This window comes from Pectinophora gossypiella, chromosome 6, assembly GCF_024362695.1.
Source record: "Pectinophora gossypiella chromosome 6, ilPecGoss1.1, whole genome shotgun sequence".
In the NCBI taxonomy this organism is placed as follows: domain Eukaryota; kingdom Metazoa; phylum Arthropoda; class Insecta; order Lepidoptera; family Gelechiidae; genus Pectinophora; species Pectinophora gossypiella.
In genome coordinates this window covers 13084806-13102598 of record NC_065409.1, presented here as the reverse complement: position 1 = coordinate 13102598, position 17793 = coordinate 13084806, and the positions used below count along the sequence as shown (strand labels likewise).

At 37.5% G+C, this 17793-nt stretch overlaps 2 protein-coding genes across 2 annotated transcripts; one reads left to right on the top strand and one right to left on the bottom strand.

Annotated features, from left to right (window-relative positions):
• Positions 1 to 436: 436 nt before the first annotated feature.
• On the bottom strand, positions 437 to 3090 carry LOC126367810 (zinc finger CW-type PWWP domain protein 1-like). The gene is made up of 5 exons (XM_050011561.1): positions 2909 to 3090; positions 2335 to 2522; positions 1731 to 1927; positions 774 to 1428; positions 437 to 632 (listed from the first exon to the last, which is right to left on the bottom strand). The coding sequence occupies exons 1-5, from the start codon at positions 2983 to 2985 to the stop codon at positions 520 to 522; spliced, it is 1230 nt and encodes a 409-aa protein (XP_049867518.1). The 5' UTR covers positions 2986 to 3090; the 3' UTR covers positions 437 to 519.
• Positions 3091 to 6037: 2947 nt separating this feature from the next.
• LOC126367765 (RING finger protein 10) lies at positions 6038 to 17180 on the top strand. The gene is made up of 11 exons (XM_050011491.1): positions 6038 to 6408; positions 6618 to 6798; positions 6988 to 7191; positions 7417 to 7507; positions 7855 to 8076; positions 13544 to 13702; positions 13893 to 14373; positions 14547 to 14683; positions 15266 to 15380; positions 15671 to 15900; positions 16089 to 17180. The coding sequence occupies exons 1-11, from the start codon at positions 6318 to 6320 to the stop codon at positions 16299 to 16301; spliced, it is 2124 nt and encodes a 707-aa protein (XP_049867448.1). The 5' UTR covers positions 6038 to 6317; the 3' UTR covers positions 16302 to 17180.
• The last annotated feature ends 613 nt before the right edge of the window (positions 17181 to 17793 follow it).

The window sequence follows — 17793 nt, the reverse complement described above, 5'->3', positions numbered from 1 at the left end:
AAGGGTAAGGCAAAGGGAACTATGCCCATACAGCCACGTCTTACGTATTTTTTTTCTTGATTAATGAAATGATGAAAGGTGATGATGATGAAACCTAAGCCCCCACCCTCGGAGTAGACTTCTACTCCGAACCCCAAACGAATTAACTCAAAAGTCCGCATAAACTTTCGAGTTATGAAGCGGCTTCTTGGCACGAAGCGAAAATAGGCAGATATACACGACCTCAGAACAATGTTAGTTATTGTTCTGAGTACACGACCAAGAAAAAAAAGCCAAAACTAACGAGGTTTTTTTTAGTTTTGGCCAGGTTTTGTAGTAGTTAAAACATTCAAAAAAATAACATCAATATCAAGTTTTCAGTACCTATTTCATAGAACCAAAGCTGAACCAACCGAACATAGGAGACGACAATGAAATCCGATAATAAACACAAATGTACGCATTCATAATAAGTATATTATATTGAAATAGAAAATTATAACGAAATAAAAATTAAGCATTTTTAAAGAACTTATAAAATTAAAAATCAAAATCATCACTGCTAGGTGATGGCCCGCGTAATACATTTTCTGCAACTTCGCGTAGAGTTTCACATTCGCTTACACTTTCAGGTACAAAAGTTGCAGAAGTATCTGAAATAAAGAGATAACAAAATTGTAAAATGTATTATTTTAAACAGGTAGGTAAAATAATTATAATTATTTATTTTTTAAGTGCAATAAACAGTTTTGCATTGTATTGTAAAATAACAGTTGAGTCGATGGTATTCATACCATTATCAATAGATTCATCACCCACTGTAGAAGTTACAGTGTTACTGACTTGAACAGCCATCGAACTTGGTTCTTTGAAGTTCGTACTAGCTGACTCGTTATACAATTTTGATGGAATTTCTTCTGGTAAATGTTGAGGCTCATCTTCTTCTATTTGAAGATAATCTTTAATTTTCTTTTTAGTGATCTTTGTTTCTGTGCTTTCATTTCTGAGACACTTTTTCTTTTCTTTGGACCTTTTAGGGGTTCCAACAAGTAACATATTTTTTCCTTTTTTGATTACGGTCGTACTGTCATCACCTAAAATTTGATCTTGTTCATCATCTTCTGAAGATTCACTCTCGTTAGGGAATTCAATATCATATTTTCTTTTCAGTTTCTTTTGAAACTTTTCGAGTTCGTTTTTGTTTATCTTTTTTGGTTGATTGATAGATCCTGGGTATCTAGCTATGAAGCTGTACTTAGCCAAACGCTTGCTGACCGACATTTTGCTTGCGTCTTCGGCTTGTTTAATTGATACTTCCAAACGTTTTCTGTATCTTTTATCTTTAGAAATTTTCAAACTTTTGTTAGATCCAAACGATACTAGACTTTTGGGAGCAATCCAAGCTCGAGTCACATCGAAAGCATCGAAAAATACTACGTTGTAATGAGTCTGTAATAAAAATATATTCATGTAATATGTGAAGAAACAATAAATTCAGATTTTTCCTTTTCAGAAATGAAGCTCCCTATTGTTAGTCCATAGCCAAGTAAGTGAATACTTATCACCTTAGGTAGATTCCAAGTAAGTCACGTCAAATAGCTAGCTAAAACAATATTATCTTGGACATACATAAAATCACGCCTATTCATCATTGGGGTAGATAGTGACCACCAGTTTCTACGATCCTGACAAGGCATCATTTCGCTTCTTTCACTCACATCTAAATCTCATCAAAATCAAGTTATTCTCACAGGTATATCAGAGAACCCATCCAGCCAGTAATACTGCTCGGTGTCGGGGCAGTCGTCGACCATGGCGGGCCACCACGGCCAACCAGCCAACTGCGCCCACACCAGAGACCCTGCTGCGTATTCCCCGTGTATCAGGTCTTCTTCATCATGCAGTCGGATAGGTACTTCGGGGACTGAGCAGCTTGCTGCTGTCTTATCTGTGGAGAAATAGATATAGCTAGGGTTATGGAGGCTGATGAGGTCATTGACCTCACAACCAACACGAGAGAAGAAGAATAGATATAATAAAAGAAGAAAATAGAGAAGAGATTCGTTTAAGATAGATAAAGGTATTCGTAATGAATTATGCACATCGCGCAAAATGTTTATTTTTCTAGAAAAGACACCAATCCCTCCAATAGAAGATAAGCACCTGACTGTGTTCTGTTTTTTATGCGTTCCCATTCTAGCATATAGAAGCAGTTCTAATAGTAATTTACATCTCCGTAGGCATGGTTCATCAGTGGGACGTTTAGAGGTAGGCTATTATGTTATGATGTATCTTATGGTGACACACGTGGCAATCTAAAACTGTTAAGTAAAGCTTTTGATGAAAAAAAATGACCTGGATTCATGTTACAGCTCCATTTATCAGGAAGTTCCTGAGCGTCCAATACATGTGGCAGGTACCGCCAGCGATCACAGTCGTCGCACTGCACCCATAGTCCAGCTGAGCGACGTTTCTGCAGCCACAGTAGGCGCTGACGGTGAGTGAGTCCGCCGGCTGGCTGGCTCAGGGCGTCTTTGTATGTGCTGGTTGGATAAAGTTGTTCAGAAAGAATATTATTAAATAGCAACGTAACATAAAGGGTGTTACCACAAAATATCACAAGAGAATAAAAAAAACTTGTGTGTGGAAACCAGATATTTCTAACTATTTCTAAGATCCTAAGATTATTTACGGCGATTACTTTGCGCTGCAAATTCACCATTTATGTTAAAATATAAGTAAGTGGAACGCAAGTTAATTGGATTACAGTTACGCCATGATAGCGTAATTCTAATCAGTACTATTAGACAGGTGTTAAATTACTTAAATTGCAAGTGGGCTTACACTTACATAACCAAATTGTATTGTAGACAACTTGTTTACACTACTTTAGAAATATTTTAAGTTTTAGTTTAAGGATAAAACTCACCTGCTGTTTTGTGATGTAGAATTTTCAGTGGATTGTGTTGCTTCGGCAAAAGTTATTCCCTTTTTTTGTCTATTCATATTTTGCGAATTAACATCAGTGTCCTAAAATTTTTTATGAAGACAAACAGTTGTTTATGAAGACAGAACTCTACATTTAAATCTTTGAGGGTAATTGCACTGTTATGTTATTTAATTTTATTTACTATTACCTACTCACAAGCACTAACAATAGGTCCATATTTTAGAGCCTATTGTAGTAACCGCAAACATGAAAATATTGCTATATTAAATATGTCTAGTTTTTCAAAGAAGTACCTACAGTGAGAAAACAGTATAATATGTATAAGCAGGTACCTGTGAAAGATGAGCTTCTTCTTCAGGTTCTTTTGCGGTACCCGTTGGTAAATTGCAATCGTCCATGACGAAATAGCTGAGTCAATTTTCTGCAACGATCTTAGCAATTTATACTATGAATAGATTAGTAAAATCGTATTCCCGCGAAAAATATTTTACTTTTTTACCTACTTTTTTATATTTCCCGCTTAAATATAAGGCATGTTTATTTCATATTCGAAATTAAAATGCTGTTCTGAAATTGTAATGCCGCCAGTATAGTAAAATAAATCTGTATGTAAAACTAATGTAAAATAAAAAAAGTAATCATATTCAGACGTCCGTGATAGCAAGTGCGTTAAATTTGATTATAAACTTGTAAAAATGAGAAATAAATATTACAATGAAATGAACGTGCACTTGTATGTATCCTCCTTGTCCGGATGCAAAGACCTTGTATAGAATAGACGGATAATATTTTAGAGTGACGATCAAACTATCACAGCTCTCTTTCTTCCCTATGGCAACAATCTCTGTGGAAAAAAGAAACAAACATAGACAAACACCGCTGTCTAGAACGTCAGTGTTTACCGTTTTGAGATGTTGTGGTAGTCAGCTGGATACCAAACCTGCCGTTAGTTTTTTGGTGTTTTGGGACATTATTTTAACTTTTTATATAAACAATCTGTGAAATAGTTATTCATTATGAACCATGGCTTGCGTAGCTATTGGTTGTGAGAGTAGAATGGGTGTTATAATGGAGAACGATCAAACAATGTCTCACCATGGGTAAGTTATCGACCACATAATACATGTTTGTGTGCAAGAAATACATTACCTGGTCTGGTTTTTGTAAAGTTTATTGAGCCCTAAACACGATGCAGACGCATATTTTCAGCAAAGCCGTCACATTTGTACAAATAATTGATTTCACATTTTACGTTAATCAGCTTTGACAGATCATGTACCCAAAGTATTATAAGTAGTGTTGTCCTTTGATATCGATAACATAATATTATGTTTGAATGTAACATCTACATGTTGCGTTATTCTATTCACGTTTAATTTATTTTTCGACCTGTTTCCGATTTGGATGAAGATTACATAAAGATATTGTATTTTCCAGATTTCCTAAATATCCTAATTTACGAAACAAGAAATTAAGAAACAATTAGATTCAGACCATGAAACGAGATAATTCTCTCTTCTGAAGGACGCCTTCTCCTTATTTAAGCCTGTGCTAATTACATTTCGATGTATCTTGCTTTCTATCGAGCAGGATACCAAACAAAAATATTACATAGAGATGCAGTACCAACAATATTCACTCACATATCTCACATAAGGTGAGTTTAAGTTTAGTTATAAGTTTATAGATAAATTTGCAGCTATTTCGTTTTTGTATTCTACATTAGCATGGAAAAAATATTTCAATACAATACAAATATTCTCTATTGCACAAAATAATTAGTATGAATAACTATTTTGGTAATTACCTGTGATTATTCCTTCTATAAATAATTAGTATGAATAACTATTTTTGTAATTACCTGTGATTATTCCTTCTATGTGCAATGTGTAAACATGCAATGCTTGTGTATTTGTGTGCTCCACGTTAATATGTGCCATTCTTGCAGGTAAAGTTATAACGACCAGAGCCGACACTATACACTTCTAAAGAAAGTGAACAAGAGGAAATATTTTTTTTTATCACCAAAAGTCGGAATTGTTCAGTGCTTCGTAGTCATTGTATTCTAACTATATTGAATAAAAATCTTATAAAGAAGTATTTGCTTTTATTCTTTAATCGCATTGAGATAATCCCCGAAATATACTAGAAGGTCGTCTACTTCTTGTATCGAGAGCCGATTCGATTTCCGGTCAAGTCAATGAAAAACGTGTATTTAATTTTTATAAAAGGGTAGGTATGTGATTTATAGCAACCAAAGGGTGGCCGCAATGTCGTATTAGTTTGTCCATGATAATTACGTTGAATAAGTGGTTCTGAATCTGTTACCGCAACGTACGGTTCTTCTTAGGTATCTTTCTATCAGGGTACAAATAGGTATCGTTTTAACTAATTTACTTGTGGTTCTACCCACCCAGGTATGGATACTAGGTCGTTATTTCTGTATTTAATTAATCATTCAATTTGTAATGTATATTTTTTTAGATCTTGGACTAACATGTAATATTTAGCCAATAATAATGTCGATAAAGACATGGAACGGCACTAGTGGTGCTGATACAAAAACATATACTATAGGTACGTTTCTATAACAAACCCGCTACACGAGTACAAAAGACGTTACGACGATAGTATATTTATCTCTTTTTAACTTATGACGGCTCACATGAGTGCGAAAGACAAAACCTATGTTTTTCTTTCGTCTTAAATATGCTCCGTCCGGATGTCATCAATTATTTTTGAAGAAAGGGCAAAGGCTTGTACGAATATAATCCCCTCAAAATATTAATTAATAATGTAAAATCAACACAAAAATGCAGTAGTTAAAAATGTTACATAGATACAATGGATAAAACCACTGTATAAACTATTTAAAACTGAAATTGGAATCGTTACAAAACAATAAAAACAAACAGATTTTGAAATATTTATATTTCGTGACGTAAATTTAAAAGTCATGTCAAATACTGTAAAAACAAAAAACTTTTTTTGACATAGTAATTTGAAATATTAAATAAAAGTGAAAATTATAAGCTCCAAAAATTAGAAAAAATATAGCATTCTTTCGATTTTTTGGTAGCACTTTTATCCAAACGGAAGTGCGCATCCGAGTATACGGCTGGCTGCCGGCTGGTCGCCATATTGTGGCTAGCTAGAACTTGAAGTTTTTCATCGTAAATTTCGTCGTTATCGACGAAAGGGAGTGCTTCTGCTCCCTTTTTTGTGTTTAAAGTGTTCATTTCCTATATTTACCTCTAGGTAAAGTGTATTTCTATAAAGAAATATATTTTTCTTTGTTTTGTATTATAAACATGGCTTTCTAAAATGTCGGCCCTGTACGTAAAATCTCTGTCTCCTCGCGGAGTAACCCGCTCAGGTGTTGTTGTGAATGTTGGAGGAATCCAGAATGGACAAAAAATCTTTAAACCGATCATCACCACAGTCGAGGGCCTCTGCCATCGACTGTAAAAAAAGTACAGGTAAGTTGAAGGAAACGAAGGTTATTCATCTTGGGTGATTACCATAATACAATGATGACATTCTTGCTTTGTTTGTTACGTCAGTGATAGTGGGATTGGGAGGAAACAGTAGTCATCTGTATGTTGTTTGTTTCTCAATCTACCAAATATCCAATAAATGGAAGTTTCATAATGTAGGTAATGAATATTTTTTTATGATGTTATTTTAGAATTGACGCATAAACCTTGGCCACGAAACAATAAAAAACGCGAAGGACCTAACAATGCTCCCAAGAATGAGCCAAATCGTAAGAATGTGCCGGCGCCGAGAGGAAGGGGCCAAGTGGATCGGAGGCCTCGCCCTCGCGGTGGGCCCTCCAATTTCCTTGTGGGTGGAACGCAGAACACCGGGTAAGATAATTGACATACCATACTAATATAGGTACCTACTTATTTGTGATCAAGTATTGTTTTAAATTATGCTTGTGTGGGTTAAATAATATAACATCGTAATAGTTGGCTTCATCTTATTTGTCAGCTATCATTTTTGTGTAAAACATTGCAAAATGAAATTAAATCTAACTATGATAAAATTTTCAGGCTAGAAGATGACGACGAGCCGGAAATCGGCTCGGTGTTTGTGCCTGGCAGCAAGAAGCAAAACTTGAACCATTTGCTGAATTTCATGTACCCTAGCCGAGGGGTCGCGGAACGCGGCGCGCCCGAGCGGAGAGGCGCTGTGCCACGGCGCCCACCTATAAGGTTGGCACATAAGCTGGATCATGATCTCTACCTGCGTGCTAAGTAAGTTTTATAATGCAATTTATTTTTTATCTGAAACTTAATAAAATAACCAGTCCAAAACAATTCATTTATTTAAAAGAATAAAAGTCACATTTGCTAATGTAAAGCTAATTCTGGAAAGTTTTAATTTGAATCTCTGTTTACTCAATTGTTTCAAAGTAGGCAAGATTGTTAAAGTTGCTCATAAAAACATATCATTTATACTGAAAACAATAATTTTTCCAGTTGTCAATTTGTGGTGAAGGAAGATGGAGACTACAGGGCAAATGTGTTGGATCCAGATGTGCCTGTTAAATGGGATCAAATTGAAGAAATCGTAAGTAATTTGTTAATCAAATATTTTATGATTCAACAATATCTCAAATCTCTGTGGTTTATCATTGTTGTGTTCTTATTATATAAGTTTTCTGATAAGATAAAACTAATTTTATGTTAAGATTTTTTTATATTTTTTTTATCAGTGAACCTGTCTATTTGAAAGAAAGACTGATACTATTAACAAGATCTTTACTTTCCTGTTTTAATTATCTTTCTAGTGTCAGATAATCTATAATTTTATACAGTTTTGTATGATACAGAAGTTTGATTGATTGATACTTTTTGGACTGCCACTCCTATAGGAGTGTGTTGAATACAACAGTAACAATGTAACCTAAATTGTAGGTGGTACGAAGCCCAGGGAAGTCAGAATGCCCAATCTGCCTGGGCGCGCCGGTGGCGGGGCGCGTGTGGCGCTGTGGGCACGTGTACTGCTGGGCGTGTGTGCTGCACTACTGCGCGGCCCACGAGCGCCAGCCCCCGCCCTGCCCCGTGTGCGCCGCGCCACTGCACGTGGCCGACATGCGTCCCGCCAGGCTGCAGCAGTGGGACTCGCCCGCTGACGAGGTACGTGTCACCTTTCTATAACCTTGACTTTGTCAACACAATGATTTTGTTGTTTGTCTGCAAAATCCTTTCAACTAAGGACAATAAAAGGTAATAAATAATATCACTGCTAGACAACATCTTAGTTACATTACTTTGCGGCACAATGAGCATCTTTCTGCTGATATGCTTTGCAATTGGTGTTTCTCTAGGTACATACATAAACTCACGCCTATTTCCCACTGGGGTATACAGAGAGTATAGAATTTAATTTACTTTGATTCTGAAATACTTCTCTTGCACCCTCCACATTCATCAATCAGTTCATACAACCCCCTAGACGTTATATCAAATCATGTGATCAAATCAATCTTTCAAGGATGCTTCAAACATGAAAGGAAATTCGGTCAGGACGGCGAAAGATTGTTAATTATAGTTGAGGGATATTTTATCCGAAAGAAGAATTAGCAAAAGGTTTAAGAATTAACAAATCTTTTTGGAGTATCCAAACCTTTGTTAATTATATGAATATCTTCTTACCTTCAGGCACACCCTGCACACTTCACACAAACAACCTCATTTTCACAGACACTACACATTGACATTATCCACACGCGCAACTGTGTGTGTGTCGTCTGAGGGCTGCCAATTACATTATAAATAAAATAAAAAATAAAAATAGCCTTTATTCACCGATGTACAGTTCTACTTTACATAGGTTTATTATATGTATTACTTATTCTAATCGGGCTGTCCTGAGACATAGGCCTCCTCCATCAAGCGCCAATCTGCTCTACTTTGTGTGTATCGTCTCCACCCCTTAGGTAGGTCATCCTCCCATCTTTTGATTGGCCTCCCTCTTCGCCTTTTGCCGTCTCTGGGGTACCATTCCGTGATGTCTTTTGTCCATTTGTTAGTTTTAGACCTCATCATGTGTCCGGTCCACCGCCACTTCAATCTTCTCGCTGTTTTGGTTACGTCTGCGACTTTTGTAATCCCCCTTATTTTCGACATGGTCCACCTGTCTCGCAGTCTCAAGCTCAGCATACTCCTTTCCATCCCATTCTGGCAGACCTTTAGCTTGTTGCTTTCTTTCTTTGTAAGAGACCATGTTTGGCAACCGTATGTGAGTACTGGGAGTATGCACATGTTGAAGACTTTCCTTTTTTGGGAGACTGGATATGAAGGGCTTTTCATTATCTCTTTGAGGGACCAGTAGCGTGCCCAACTGTTCGTTACTCTTCTGTTGAGTTCTTTGGACATTTGTTCTCGTGGTGATATTATTTGTCCAAGATATATATATTCCTCGACGTATTCTATCTGTTGGTTCTCAATACAGATGTCATGCTTTTCCCAGTTTGTCATGACTTTGGTCTTTGATAGGTTGATCTCTAGTCCTGCTTTACTGCTTTCGGTCACCAATTCTAGTAGCATACTCTGTAGTGTGTCCGGGTCTTCTGCAAATAACACCAAGTCGTCTGCGAATCTTAGGTGGGTAAGATTGCATCCGTCAATTTTTACTCCGCAGTTATTCCAGTCAAGGTTCCTGAAGATTGATTCCAACACTGCTGAGAAGAGCTTGGGTGACAAGGGGTCGCCTTGTCTGACTCCTCTTCTAATTGCAAACTCTTCTCCAATGCTCTCTAGTTGTATCTTCGCTGTACTGTTGCTGTATATATGATTGATTATCCTTATATATTTCCTTTCTATACCTTGGTCCAAAAGGGATTTGTATAGGTAATTGTGGAACAGGGAGTCGAACGCCTTGTTGTAGTCTACGAATGAGATGTAGTAGTGTTTGCCATATTCATTAGATTTTTCTATAAATTGTTTTACAACATGCATATGGTCGACCGTGGAGAAGTTGCAGCGAAAGCCTGCTTGCTCTCTAGGTTGTTGCTCGTCTAAGATTCTTGTGAGTCTACCAAGGATGACCTTCGAGAAGACTTTATATATGTTGGACATAATACTGATGGGTCTGTAGTTTGTGACATTTTGCTTATCGCCTTTTTTATGTATAAGTATAATTGTTGACTGTCCATTGTGTAGGGACTACTTCTTGATGAAGGACGTTGTTAAAGAAGTTAGTTAGTGGTCTGGTTATAACCTGTTGCAGGCCTTTGAGAAACTCATTTGTGATCTTGTCGTCACCCGTCGCTTTTTCATTTTTTTGAGAGAGTATTGCTTTTTTAACTTCGCTTCCCATGATTTCTGGTATTGTTTCTTCGTCTGTCTGTTCCAGTCCTATGATCTCTTTTCCTGTCTCTACTTGTCCATATAGTTCGGCGTAGAATTTTGTAGCTATTTTATTTATAGTCGAACGATGTGATGTTATTTGTGTAGTTCCCGTGGTCTTCCTTTCATTAAATTTTGGTATCCAGTTATTATAGTCTTTAAGTTGTTTTAGTGCCTTTTTGATACCTCCTGTTTTCTCTATTGCAATTGTTATTTTGTTGAATCTCGATTCTATTCTATGTTTCCTAATACATTTTGTGATTTTTTTACTTATATTTTCTATATCTTTTAAATTAATTTTGCGGTTTTTTAGTAGGAGTTGTCTTTCATACATAAGTTTCTTCGCCTCTATCCCTACTTTGTCGTTATTTTTAATTGAGTAGTTTATCTTTTTGGATACAGTTTTAAGAGCATTTTCCAGTGTGTCATACTGTTGTTGTATTGAACATTGAGTGTTTATTATTGGTATATCTTTCTCTGCTTCACTTATAATCTCTTCTGGGAGAGGTAATGGAATATAGCTTGTTTTAGTTTGTATGTGTTTTCTAGAATTTTTCGTATTACAGTTTATTGTCGCTCTTACCATCCTGTGGTTTGTACTAAAGTTCAGCTTATTGACGACGTCGATATCGTTGAATGATGCGGGTTTATTACTCAAGATGAAATCGATTTCGTTTGTGTACTTCCCACAAGGTGAGATCCAAGTCCATTTCCTCGAGCTTTTCTTTTTATAAAATGTATTCATTATCTTTAGGTTGTGTTGCATTGCGAAGTCCAACAGTCTTTGACCATTGTCATTCCTTTTTCCGCTGCTGAACTTCCCTGTGACGAGGTGTTCTCCTTCCACTGGGTTTCCGATTTGACTATTGAAATCTCCTAGTACGATACAGGTTTTATGGGAGCGTTCCATTGTTTCACTCAGATATCTATAGAACTGGTCCTTGTCTTCTTTAATTCCCATTTCTGTGGGCGCATATATCTGAATTATTGTCCACGGTGTTTTGAATCCAGGGAGCTTTATATTCAATATGGCTATTCTGTCTGATTTGCTGGCGAAGAGTTCAATGTTCTTTTTAAGGTGTTTCTTAACAAGGAAGCCTACGCCATACATGCCTTGCTTTTCACCTTTATAGTACAGGACATAATCTTCGTATTCTTCTATTTCTTCTCCGAGCCTCCTCACTTCGCTCATACCAATAATATCCCATTTTATGGTTTTTACCGCTTCGGATAGTTCAGATAGTCTTTCTTCTGTTCGAAGGGTGCGCATATTAAGTGTCGCTATATATATTTTCTCTGGTTTGTTATCTTTTTTTGAGTTTTCGTTGTTTGTTGGGGACGGAGAGTTGTATTTTCTAGAGTTATTTTTATTATTGTCTTTGTTATTATCATTGTTTCTGTTTTTATTGTTTTTGTTATTTTTGCTGTTATTGTTTTTTCCTGCTTCTGGAGGGTATTGGTCTAATTCCCCACGGGGACCAGCCGGGTTGGGGAATGTCATTCTGGTTTCGTTTTGTTTAGTTGTTATATTTATTTCGGTTTGTATTTTCCGGTTCCCGCTTTTTAGTTTTTTGGTTGACTTTGTTCAAGCGAACTCCCCCTGCCCGCAACTACGTTGAAGCTGCTGGTTTTCGATACCTTATCTGGCCGAGGATAAGGCACTCCACTCTCTCCTGGTTTGCTGAAGCTACCTGGAGGTGTCTTGGGTGGGGAGGACGGAACGCGCTTTCTCTTATCCCTGTTTTCTTCCCTTTCCTGTTTCTCCTTTACAATGAGTTTCCCATTTTTAATGATGGCATACTTGCCAGCTTCTCTGGCCTCCTTCATTCTTGGGACTAAGGCCCTTCTATTCTCGATGACCTCCTTTGGGAGGTCCTCGGTTACAGTTATATTTTTGGGCAACTTCTTTCTATTCCTAAGGAGCTCCATCTTTCTCCATCCAAGTGTCAGTACCACCTTTACTGGTCTAGTTCTTGTTTCGTCCCTCCTCCCAACTCTATACACTTGACTTATCTCCCACTTATCCCAGTCGCTGGATTTTATCAGGTTCTTATTAATATTGTTCAGAGTTTCCAAAACAATGTCCATAAGTTCGGTGTTTTCATTTTCCTCTTCTTTTATCCCGAAGATTATTAAGTTATTTTTCCTGGCATCTATTTCCAACCGCTGCAGTTTAGATTTTAGTTTATCTATTTCTGTTTTCAATTTTTCATTTTCTTGAATGATAGGTTTTAGTTTTTCTTCCAATGTTATTGAAAGTGATGAGTGCACTGACTCGGTAATGACAGCGGTTTGCCTTTGTAACTCATCCTTGAGTTTGTTCCAAAGTAGATCGAACTGTTCCTCCATTTCCTTATTTTTTACCAAAATGGGTAATTTTTCTCTTCTGGTCACACTGAGTGTCAGTGCCGTAGAAAAGGTTTAGTTTCTGAACGTAATTTCCACCTCTTATGTTGGTCAAACTGCCGCTTGTTCCCTTTATGTCACTTTCAATTTTGACATTAGCAGATAACCTCACTTCACTACGAATGTTTTAAGTTGGTTTTTTAACACTTTTGTTTCTAGTTATGTCGAGTTTTTTTTTATTATTTCGACGCGCGGCTAGGTAAACTTTGACGCGAAGGTCACTTCCAACGATTACTGTTATATTTTCACACTTTTCTGGCATAAAACACGGGAGCGTTCTCATGAGCGTCTGACGTTTACGAATACCGGAACCGGAATTACATTATTATTCAATTACATTACCTATTTTTAACCGTCATTACTTAGGTAGGTAGTACTACTTACGAAAGATGCTTTTATAACAATCAGTTAATATTTTTTTATTTATTTACCAAATCACAAACAAGAAATTTTGAACAATGCAGGTTCACAATATAAATAAATAGGCTTTACAATTAAGAAATCACGGAAGTAATTAATTGCATTCACATTAAGCACTTAGTCTAGGTTCCATTTTATTGCAAATTATTAGCATGTTTTGATGAAAAATCACCATGAAAAATAAATATTTATAGGCGCCGGGCAATTACTATGAGATCAAATATTCGAATCAGACGATAGAACGTCGGCGCACAATTTCAAAATTCGAACATATAAACTGTACTGATAAAAAATAAAAACAGTCCACGCACTGCTTTCACAATTCAAGTGTAAAGTTCGTTGTGAGATAAACCTAGCTAGCTCAAATGCTGATGGGGAGCGGTGAGTTGCCATTCTGTATAGTATTATTCCTTATTTTATAATTCAGGTGACAATGCGTCTAGTGCGTCGCCTTCGAGGCTCGACCACGGTGGAGGTGGCACCGCCGCGCGGGCAGCTGGTAGACTCTGAGGCGCAGGGGCTACTGCCGGTTGAAAGCATCAATAACGCACCCTACTCCAAATTCTTTACAGCTACTAAACAGCAGGTGTTTATACTATAGTTTTATAAATTTTATAAAAACGTTTGTTGTCTATCATGTGGATTTGACCACTCAACTGGTTTTTATACCTTTACTGTCATGTGTGGATACAGTAGTAGATCTCCAAAGATGTATTGTGTTCATTTTAACACTGCCTTAAAATTGCACAAAGATTACCATTTCCATACGCTTCCAGGTGCGTGAAATCCTAGAAAGGGAGAGGAAAGAAATACAAGATCAGATAATGGCAGAAATTGATACCACAGAAGTAGAATTCTTAGAGCAGGCTCTGAACTTGCTTAAATTGAAAGAAGAGAAAATAAATGCGCAGTACGAACAGCCAAAAATAGCAGAACAAGAGATAGATTCTGTTCCTATTGTATATGAGAAGCAAGAGGTCAATCAAAATAGGATAGATTGGTTTGACATGACAGAAGAAGGGGCTGCGTGCGTTGAAACTATACAAGATCAGGTGGAAGACTTAGCGATCAGTCTCGCCCATTCAAACTTGAACCCTGACGCTCCTGAATTCAACCATGGAGATTTGAATGACAACCCACCTGAGGAATTCCCGCTCATCGAAGCGGAACCCGAACCAGTCGTGGAGTTAAATTATGACAACTCTTTCACAGATGTCGACAAACAGAATCAAGCCAAATATTTTTACTTTTATCAAGGTAAAAACCGGCTATTCATAATATTATTTTCTCGCGATGCTGTGCGCAAACAATCATAGATAGCGGGTATACGTACACATATTCTTAGCTATAACGCTCAAAAACGCTAGTATTGTAGTAGGGTAATAAAATGGTGTTCTTTAATAAACTGATTGCGTATTGTTTATTTCCAGCCGAGGATGGCCAACAAGTGTTCCTAAACAGCTTGAACGTGCGCATATTGAACGCTTCGTGGGGTGCTCTGGCCGCCGCGCCGCCCGTCATCCGAGGACGCGTCTTGCATCGTGAGACTTTATCTTTGGCCGAACAGGTAGGTAACATAACTTGTAGACAAAAACTTAAACATAATATAGGCAATCTAGAGGCACATCAATCGCAAGATGAACTAAGTAGCTACACTAAACCGAGCTTTCTGTCAGACCACTGTCGGGCAAGCCAGCTGTGTTAGAGGAAATTGCACTTAAGATAAATTTTAACATGTTCCTTTAGTAACCTGCCGCCATCTGTGTTTACATTATATCTTAAAGTCTTCAAGGTTATATTGAAAAGGTATTTGCTAGGCAAGGGTTGAACCAAGGGGTTGGTAAGGGTTGGCTCTGTCGGCATCTCATCGCACTTTCCTATGCGTCTATCCTTTTCTGTTACTCAAAACCGTCATTTGCTAGAGCGAGAGAAAGCGTCCGCAAGCGGCAGAATCAACGAGGCGATAGTGTGTCAGCAGCACGCGTACGCGCGCGTATGCATGCGTGTTGCCAGACGTGGTACAACTCGTGTGTCCCACTATAGACCACATTGTCACTTACCAACAGGTTAACCTATGTTAGATGAAAAAGAATGTATCAGGTTAGAAAGTTAATTAAACTAATATAATATTATTGTCTTATTGTTTCAGACAAGAAAACACATGCCCTACACTGCCCATTTGCCACTTTACTGCTCTTTTGATATCGTCGAGCTGGATTTACAACCACCTTATGTGACACCTGCTGCTTTGAATAGTTTTGCAGGTGAGTTTACAATGTCTTTTACTAAAAGAGAAATATTCGTTTTTCTTGACAGGCCAATTTATGTTTTACTAGATAAGTCATTTCTGGCAGCATCACTGTTTAAAATATTATTATCTAATTAATTTATGTTGCTGGTGTTGGGTGGTTTTTGAAACCCTTTTGATATGTATTTTATCTGCTGTTGTAATCAACATCGTGTTTCGGATGTAGGCCTACTACTCTGGAAGGTACACCGATCTGGTACATGTTGGTGTTGCCAATAATCTTAATAGTTATTATCAACCTCGCAGAGGAGCTGGACCGGCGCGGGCGGCAGCGCGCGCGCTCTGAGCGGGACGAACGGCGCCGCGAGCGCGCTTACCGCCGCGCTATGGAGGGCCCGCCGCGCCCGGACTTCTCCTCCGAGCTACTGTTCCCCGCGCCGCAGTCCTTCAGCCCACCGGAGCCGAGCCTGCCGCCGCCCTTGGTTGACGCCAGCCCTGTGTCTGCCGTCTCGCCGCCGGGTCTCTCGTTCGCAAAGGTACTATAATCTTATATGTAAAATCTTCAAAACATTCAGCCAGGAAGTCAAAAAAACAGATTACAAAGGATGACATAAACGTTACACATTTATCACCTTGCCTGCTGTTGATATTGCAAAAACTTGTTATATAATATTTTTTATTTTTGATGGTTAGAACGAATTGTAAAATATAATACTTGCGACAGATGGCAAGCACGAGTGGGACATGGCGCGTGCGTAAGACTGCGCCCGCGCCGCCGCCGCCGCCCGACGATGTGGAAGCGTCAGGCCCGCGTGCGCTCAGCCTCAGCGACGCCATCGAGGCCGCGCTCCACGCTGCGCCCGCGTCGACTAACAATAAGAAGAAGAAAAACAAACCAAAGGTTCTGTTCGCAACCGACATGCAGCGCGCCGCTTAAAACCACAACTGACAGCGGCACCCTAGTATACTAGAACGAGTTGGATCCGTTATATTATTTTTAAATTGACATGTTTTACACAAGTGAAAAATTTTGAAATCATCTAAAAGTTTACAACTACCCATGAAAATTCTGCCGATAAGGTGATCATTTAAAATGGGTAAATATACGGATGCGTCAAAAAATAAACAAATTAACTGGCACTGTAAATTACAAAGTCTATAAAACATTTGCCATATCTTTTGCTGATTTGTTTGCTTTCCACTAACAAGAGAAGAAAATTGTATTTTAATTCAGATATTTAGTTAAGAAGTGTAATAACCTGCATTTTATATTATCCGATTTCTGTTCTAATTACGGCGACTTCCATGTTTTTTTTTAATCATGATTTGTAAAAGAAAAATATTAAGGAGTTTTTGGGTAGTTTCCATTTAGTCGAATCAAAACAAGAAATAACTATGTATACTTCAATCATATTATAATGAAAATGTACTCCGTGATGTCATAGAAAAACGTGATAAAATATGCATAAAATACCGAAGTTATTGTTGCGTTTATCTTAAAATTAGTGTGGAAAAAAGAAAATTATTTTATTAGTATAAGACTTGTAGTGATTTAGCTATTAACATTTATTTTGACCTAGGAAACTACCCAAGGGTTTGTGTTTTGTATCTTAAAGAGGAACTATAAGTTTAATTATACGAAAACAAACCCGTTTCATTTATTTATAACTTAATCTCGTGGTCAACATTTTTGTTTTATAATTAAAAAGTGGGATAAATGTAACACAGGGGTGTTTAAAGTTTCGTTTAGAAGTAAGTTTCACATTTTTCAATAAAGGGCTTCCTAGGGTCATGGACTCCTGGGAACGCGATTTTATATTTTCTTTACTATGCATTGCTTCTATCTTATTATTTACTTAACGCCCGTTTTCATACAGCGATAGCAGTGCAGTGATATTTTTCTGAGTTGAATTACATATATCAACAGGATGTTTCGTTGAATAAATATTGATTAGAAAAAAATACTGGTATTTCATTACACATAGATACTCAACTTTCTCGGCGTGGGTAGTGAGGGTCGACCAGTAGAACTCCGTGATCGGACTACGAGTAAAAAGGGACTTTGCTGAGAGACACATTAAGTCATCGACACCCACACAGCAGCACCTGATGTGGTTCTTGTTTTTACAAATATATATCTTGCTGTTATTCGCCTTTTGAAAACTAGTGTTCGATATTGTGCGTGAATTTGTCTCTGGTTTATCAGTCTTAAAACAAAAACCATACAAGTTCTAGGCCCGAATTTGTTGCCCCAAGCATGGTACGACAAAACGTTTTGTAGCAAGCGACCAATAAAAGCCAACAATTTTTTTTTGTACAAAATTTTGTTTTGCTTCCATATTTAATTTATCTCCATTCTTTATTAAATATCGACGAGTTTACAAATCTATTTTTTGCACATGCACACACAACAGCGGATCTAATCTAAC